Source organism: Carlito syrichta, unplaced genomic scaffold (assembly GCF_000164805.1).
Source record: "Carlito syrichta isolate Samal-C Ts95f unplaced genomic scaffold, Tarsius_syrichta-2.0.1 Scaffold312011, whole genome shotgun sequence".
Taxonomy (NCBI): domain Eukaryota; kingdom Metazoa; phylum Chordata; class Mammalia; order Primates; family Tarsiidae; genus Carlito; species Carlito syrichta.
This window is the reverse complement of record NW_007256107.1, coordinates 120541-127310: the sequence shown is the minus strand read 5'-3', so window position 1 is coordinate 127310 and position 6770 is coordinate 120541. Positions and strand designations below refer to the sequence as shown.

The following is a 6770-nucleotide window of genomic DNA, read 5'->3' as shown; positions in this document are numbered from 1 at the left end:
GGGGGGGGGGGGGGGGGGGGGGCTAAGGGAAAGAAAGAAAAAAGGTTTTCTTAGAATGCCAAGAGCACTTTAGCAGATTTTACCTACCTAATTTTTTTTTCAAGACTAAGAAATCTATTAAGCCTGAATTGATTTTTTTCCTTAAATTGATTTTTTTCCTTTTTGAGTTTTGACTATAGAAGCCACAGTCATTCTACAACCCATAGCAGTGGCCTTTGTTCCTGGGGTGCTGACCGTCCCCAGCAGGGCAGAAACCAGAGGCAGCCTTCTTTTTCTTAGCTCTCTTGTCCCCCAATGACTGTATCTGTGTCTTTCTGTCCTCCATTACCCAACTCCCTTCTCCAACACACACACACACACACACACACACACACACACACACACACTGGAAGAGCCCAGCCGTTTTCCACCAGCTGTGGATGTTATTTTTAAAAGGGAAGCTGGAACTTGTGTGAACGTGTTGGGTCCCCCAAGGGATCGTATATATTTATATAGATTCTCTGCCCCATCTCTACCTCCTTCCTCCACTTTGCACAATTTAAGTCCAGCATTTTCTGAGCCTACAGAATAATTAGTTTTCCCTGGTAGGGGCAGGGTCTTTATCAGCTCCTGAGTACACACACACCAAGGAAATACTCTTTTACTGAAAGCCCAGAAATACCCCCACCCCACTGGGATTAACTCTTTGAACCTCCTTTCCCCTTTTTGCTTCCCAGGGTTCTGTTTTCTTTCTTTCTTTCTTTTAAAGAATTGCTTTTGTAGGGACTTGCTGTGGGCAATAGCAGTAAAGGAGAGGGCCAGCTAAGAGCAGGAATTTATAACATTGGACCACCAAACCCTTGCAATTTGGGTGCAAAATCTTGAGTATATGCATTTTTTTTTTTCTGGGCCAGGAGTCCTTAACTTCAATCAGCTGCTTATAGGGGTTCTGACTCAAGATATAGAAGCATGGATTTAGGATAGAGAGAGTGGGATGGGATGCAGGAATCTGCATTTCCAGCAAGCACCCAGATCATTTCAGGCCTGAGGCTGGAAGGTCACATTTTGAGAACCATCTTAGTGGGTTCCCTGGGCCAGAATTCCTAACCTCCTTGCTCCCCTGGGCTGCTCTTCAGGCCCTGCACCTAGCACAGTGCCTAGTCTTTGGTTAGAGATGGAGGGCGTGATGAAAGGTGCTTTCTCACCTTAGGTGGTGACTGTGGGTGCATACCAGTCGAATGGGAGAGAACCTGTGTCTCATCTCTTTTTGTCTCCCTGTGCCCGCTGTGCAGGTGAAGGTGTGGTTCCAGAACCGGCGGATGAAGTGGAGGCACTCCAAGGAGGCCCAGGCCCAGAAGGACAAGGACAAGGAAGCCAGTGAGAAGTCATCAGGCGGAGCCCCGGTTGCAGAGGAAGAACAGGACGAGAGGAGCCCTAGCCGCTCCGAAGGCGAGGCTGAGAGTGAGAGCAGCGACTCCGAGTCCCTGGACCTGGCCCCCAGCGACACAGAGAGGACTGAGGGGGCTGAGCGCTCTTTGCACCAAACAACAGTTATTAAAGCCTCGGTCACAGGCGCCCTCATCACCACCAGCAGCAGTGGGACTGGTGGGAGCAGCAGCGGAAGCAGCAGTTTTAGCTTCAGCAGCTCTAGCAGCCTTAGTAGCAGCAGCACCAGCGCGGGGAGCACCAGTAGCCTTGGCAGTGGCGGCGGCGGCGGCGGCGGAGGCTGCCCCTCGGAGCTGCTCCCAGCTCCCCAGCCCACAGTCAGCATCGAAAGTCCCGAGCCCATCCAAGGCCCTCCTGGCGGCTTATAGACTGAACTAGGGCAGAGAGGACTCAGGGCCCTGCGTGCATCCTCCCAGCCGTGGTCTGGATTGTGTGCTTACTCTATTTTGGCGACTGGGTGAGGGCAGGAGATGCAGTGCAGAGCGTCCCTCCCGACGTTTACGCTGCGCCCCTTGCTAGCCCGGCTGGCTGCAGCCCACGTTGCCCAGAGTCTCGATATACCCCTCGCCAGCCGGACACAAGCAGCTTCGTACTGTTAAGTGTTTGACTAAACTGTTCCTGCGACCTGCAGCAGAGGTCCTGGTGCAAAGACGTGCTGCACTTAGGAAGCCTTACACTTGTAAATAAAATGTTTCCTACGGTTTGTAAAAGCCGCTTGGCTTGCTGGGGACGGTGCAGTCGTTAAGGTCCGGGATCTCCGACCGGACTTTAGACCCTGGGCACTGCAGGCCAGCAGCTGAAGGGGGAGGGTGGAGCTTATGAGGAAAGTGACTCAACCTCAGAGTCACCTGGCTGCAGAGTTCTGCGTCAGGGCTTAGAGATTTCACCTAGTTCAGAGGTTACTCACCAGCTCCAGCCACCACCGAAGGCAGGTTCTCACACCGTGCGTAGCCTGAGAGCGGGACAGGCCATAGAAAGACAGGCCCGTCTGGCAAATGGTTTTCCCACATGGAGTCTGGACGCGGTGTACCTTCCTTGGCTCTAGAGTACACAGAGTTGGAATGGAGACTGCGGTGGTGCCGGTCAGGGCCGATCCACTAGGTGGCCACTCAGTGCTGGGCACAGAGTCGTGGAACTCTTCCAGCACACCCCCTGCTCAGGTTTGGGTTGGAGGCACCCGGCCGATCTGCAGTGTTGCGGAGGAAAGGACAGGCATGCAGCAGAGGCTAGGGCTGGAAACCCGGTCTTAGAATGCCAGGGTCCTGGTTTTAAAAATGCCAAAACATTTGTAGGGTAGGGAGATGATTTGCTGAAGGTTAGGCACAGGCAGAGTCCAAATCAGAACTCGGACCTTCTGGTTCACCTTTGGCCATGGATAGGACTAAGAAACTGCACCCACTGCCCTCGACAAAAACCTTCCTTTGCAATTTGACCACGGGAGGTGCCTGGTTGAGCTCTTCCCTCCGATGGAACTGAAGTGAATTGAGAGTCAGTTTCCCCATCCCACCGCAGCTGGAAAAATAGTAAACCTATTCACCTTGATGCTGCTACTATTTTTTTTTTTTTAAGCTGAAGAGTCAAAACTCTCTCCTCTGAGACATGTCATCCCAGACTTTTTTCCTCCAAACTACAAAGTGTCCGGAGTCAGTAACTGCTCTTTTGGGAGATTTTAAAACAAATAGATGTCCCTGACAAGCCCTGACCAGCTGGGTTTGTTTGGCACTGAGTTTGGAAAGGGCATAAAGTCTCTCACAGACCCAGCATTGATACCCCAGAGCCGGTTTTCAGAACGAGTTTCGGAGAGATGCTGAAGTCAGAGAGCCCAGGACTCCCCCCAGTTGCCTGGCCAGAGAGAAAAAGTTCCCCGCAGCCCCTCGGTCTTACCTATCTTCTTCCCCACTTTTACTCATTCCCCTGGAGTTCATCCCGGGCCCTCGGTTCTAGACATCCTGGCACGGGGGGTGGGGTGGGGGGAGTAGAGGCAGCAGATGCAGTCTTTCTGCTCAGTTCAGCCAGATGCCTAAGAGCCCGCATAGGGATGCAAAGATGCGCATTTCCTGACTCAGCCAACCTCCCAAGCCCCCCAGTTGAGCTGTGCCGCCAGAGGAAAGAGGGAGGAGCTGTCAGGGTTGTCTTGTGGTGTAGGCAAGGGAAAAGGTAGAGCACCCCACAAGGGACCCCATCTTAAATAGGGACATGAGCTAGCTGAACTGTGCTGAATAGTTGCTTCAAGCCTTCCACAGGCTCTGCTACCAAACTGCGGGCTTCTTTCTCTGTTCCTCAATTTTGACTTGATTACCAGAGTTGTTGCCTCTAATTTCCCACATATTGAAATTTTGGAACTAGGACACACCAAGAACACAGAATTTTGAGGCACTGAAATCGTTTCTGGCGTTAAGGAGAATAAGATGGTGCATATATATCTAGTTCAGGAGTAGAGCTGGGTTGGGGAATAGAGATGCGGAGGGGTCCATGCTTTGTGTAATCCGCACCAACCCCGGCCCTCGCGGTCAGTGCTGCGCCAAACTCCGGCCGCTCTTCCTCAACCGGGGATCCCGGGCCTCGAAAGTGAAGAAAACTATCACCCTGGGAATGCAATTATGTGATTTCAGGTAGAATTCGCCAGGCCAGGGGTGTGGCGGCTCTATGGGTCTGGGGACGAAGTGAGCAGAGCGACGGGCACCTGAAGGCTGGAGTCCAAAAGCTCCTCCAGCGCTCGCAGGAAGCGCCCCTGCCTCTGCCACCCCCACCCCTAGTTCCTGGACATTGATCACGTGAAACTCTTGCGGAGCTTTACCCTGGCGGTGGAGTTTTCCACACTTTCTTCAGAAATGGAATCTCGCAAGCCTCAGAGAGGCTTAAAGTTTTTTTTGTTTTTTTTTGTTTTGAGTTGGAGTCTCACTCTGTCACCCAGGCTTAAAGTTTATTTGGAAGAAGAGCAGCCGCATGTGACCGGGAGGAAAGGCCGCATTTCGGGCGGGTAGCCCCATCCCGGGGCAGCTCGCCCGATGTACCAGAATCTTCCCGGTTGCGCTAGTTGCTAACGAGGGCTCGCGGGCAGCGAGACATTCTCCATCCAAGAGGTAGTTTCAGACACGGACTCCAAACAGTAGTAACTCTGCTCCGAGCAGGGCTCTGCCTAGCCCGCCGCAGAATTCCCCGCGGCGCGGATCCCTCAGAGCGAGGCTGCCAAGGCACACAGAAGCTCACGGATGGGAGGCGATCCGGGAGCGTTTTGCCTGGGAAAGAGGAGCTGGAGGGGATGAATTCAATACCCTCTTTCCCCGTGCACTCACACAGTCATACACAAGAGACACAAACAGACTGCAGACTCCTAAAGACACATGAGAGACACGCAATCTATTGACTATTTCAGCTCTTTTTTGGGTGAAACCACTCAAGTAAATTTTCTTTTTCTCCTCCATATGGCAAAGTACCCTCGCACCGCCTCATTCTGCCTGTGTGGCTGGGTGAGGCTCTTGTCTCCGTAAAAAAAAAGTTTCCTAGCGCCAAGTTCCGCGGACCAAACCACTGAAAGTCGACGCCGCGTTCCCCTGCTTTGCCCGCTTTAGCCGAGAGTGGGCAGAGACCTAAGGCCGGGAGTGCGACGCCCTTGCCGCTCTGTCCCCACCGAGGCCACTGCGTCCCGTCAGGGCGAAGTCCCGACTCCAAGGGAAGCTCTGGCTGCCGTTCCAGTCAAGGGGATTACCCCCCAGTAACCCTTCAAACCCCGGGGGAGGCAGTTGCTCAGACTGTGGTAGTCACAAATCCCTCTGACCCCCTTTGCACCTCAGAGAGATCCTTAAAGGAAACCCAGTGACTCTGGGATCTTTTCTCTGGCAGCCATCTCTACCTAGAGTCTGGAGTGGGATGTTGGCAGGTGTTTAATTCAATTAGGTTTTGGCCAGCGGGCAACAGGCAAAGCAAGCATGACCAGCAGGTCCAGGCCTCCTCTTTAAGGTACCAGAGGCCGAAGTAACAGAAAAGTGAACCCAAGTTCTCCTGTCTGGGCGCAACTGCCTCGGGGAGCCTTGGGGTCCCCAGAGGGGAGGGGCTGTAACCAGGGCCTGCAGCAGGGGATTTTTTAAATCCAATGAGTTTTAACCTGTTCTGTTCCTGGATTCGGCCCTGCCTCTCCTCAACCTAAGACTCTGGGTGGGCAGGATGGGTCTGGGGGCAGTTCTGGAGCAAGAAATTGGGGGATGAGAAGCCAGTGGCTGTGGGGACACACCCACCACCTGCTTGCTCTTGCCCTAGTCCCGCTCCAGTTTCTGCCTCCTTCAAGAAGGGAGAGCGGTTGGAGGGACTGCGAGTTAGGTGCTCCCTAAACGACGTAGAGACACTGCTTTAAAAATGGCCCAAAGAACCCTAATCGCACGGGACATCTCATTTCTCCCTCTATAGCCTCTGGGGTGGGAAGGATTGCACCCTTCATGGTCTTTGTGAAGATGCAAGCTTTGGGTTTTAAGAAGGATTTTAACTGCAAGGTGTGGTCCGGGGAAGATTAGAAACAAAACAAAGCCAAACAAAGTTAAAACTTCGATTTAATGGTGTTCACATACACAACTGCTTTCGCGGTTGAATGGAACTGGCCAGTGTCCTAAAGACAAACGAATGACTTCTCTCCACACCTGCGAATATTAAAGCTGGCAGCGCATAACCCCTGTCACCACGGCTCTTGGGGAATCCAGACTGCTCACACTGATGTGGTGAGCTTTCTAAGATACCCCACACTCTGGCAACTCCAGTTGTAACTGAGCAGGAAGCTCAGCTGGGATCCCTGGGCCCCTCAGACAGACAAACTCAGAGAACCGCTGCCTCTGCCCTCTGTCATTTTGAAAACCAAGAGTAGGCCAGGCTCGGTGGCTCAGCCTGTAATCCCAGTGTTTTGGGAGGCAGAGGTGAGTGGATTGCCTGAGCCTGCGGGTTCGAGACCCACCTGGGCAACTTGGTGAGACCTCATATCTACAATAAATCAAAAATTAGCTGGGCATGGTAGTGTGTGCCTGTAGTTCCAGCTACTTGGAAGGCTGAGGTAGAAGGATCGCCGGAGCCCAGCAGGTCGACTCCAACTCAAAAAAAAAGAAAAAAAAAAAGAAAAAAGAAAACCAAGAGTAGATGTCCTCACAGGTGTGATAATTCCCAATTCCTTCATTTTAGGGATGAGGCAATTGAGATCGAAAGACATGAGGACACTTGTCCAAGGTACTCTGGAGAGTGAATGGCAGGATCAGGATGGGCCTTGTGGTCAGTGGCCACAGAGGTATGCAAGAACGTGAAGTATGTTGCTGGACACAACCAACTGGATTCTGATTGGAACTATCACAACTCAATGGGGTTTTCTC

At 52.5% G+C, this 6770-nt stretch overlaps 1 protein-coding gene across 1 annotated transcript in view; it reads left to right on the top strand.

Annotated features, from left to right (window-relative positions):
• HLX (H2.0 like homeobox) overlaps positions 1-2135 on the top strand; it is a 5996-nt gene extending 3861 nt beyond the window's left edge. Inside the window, exon 4 of the mRNA XM_008069420.1 lies at positions 1272-2135. Coding sequence (XP_008067611.1) covers positions 1272-1793 — 522 coding nt within the window. The 3' untranslated portion in view covers positions 1794-2135. The remainder of the gene's footprint in view (positions 1-1271) is intronic.
• Positions 2136-6770: the final 4635 nt, after the last annotated feature.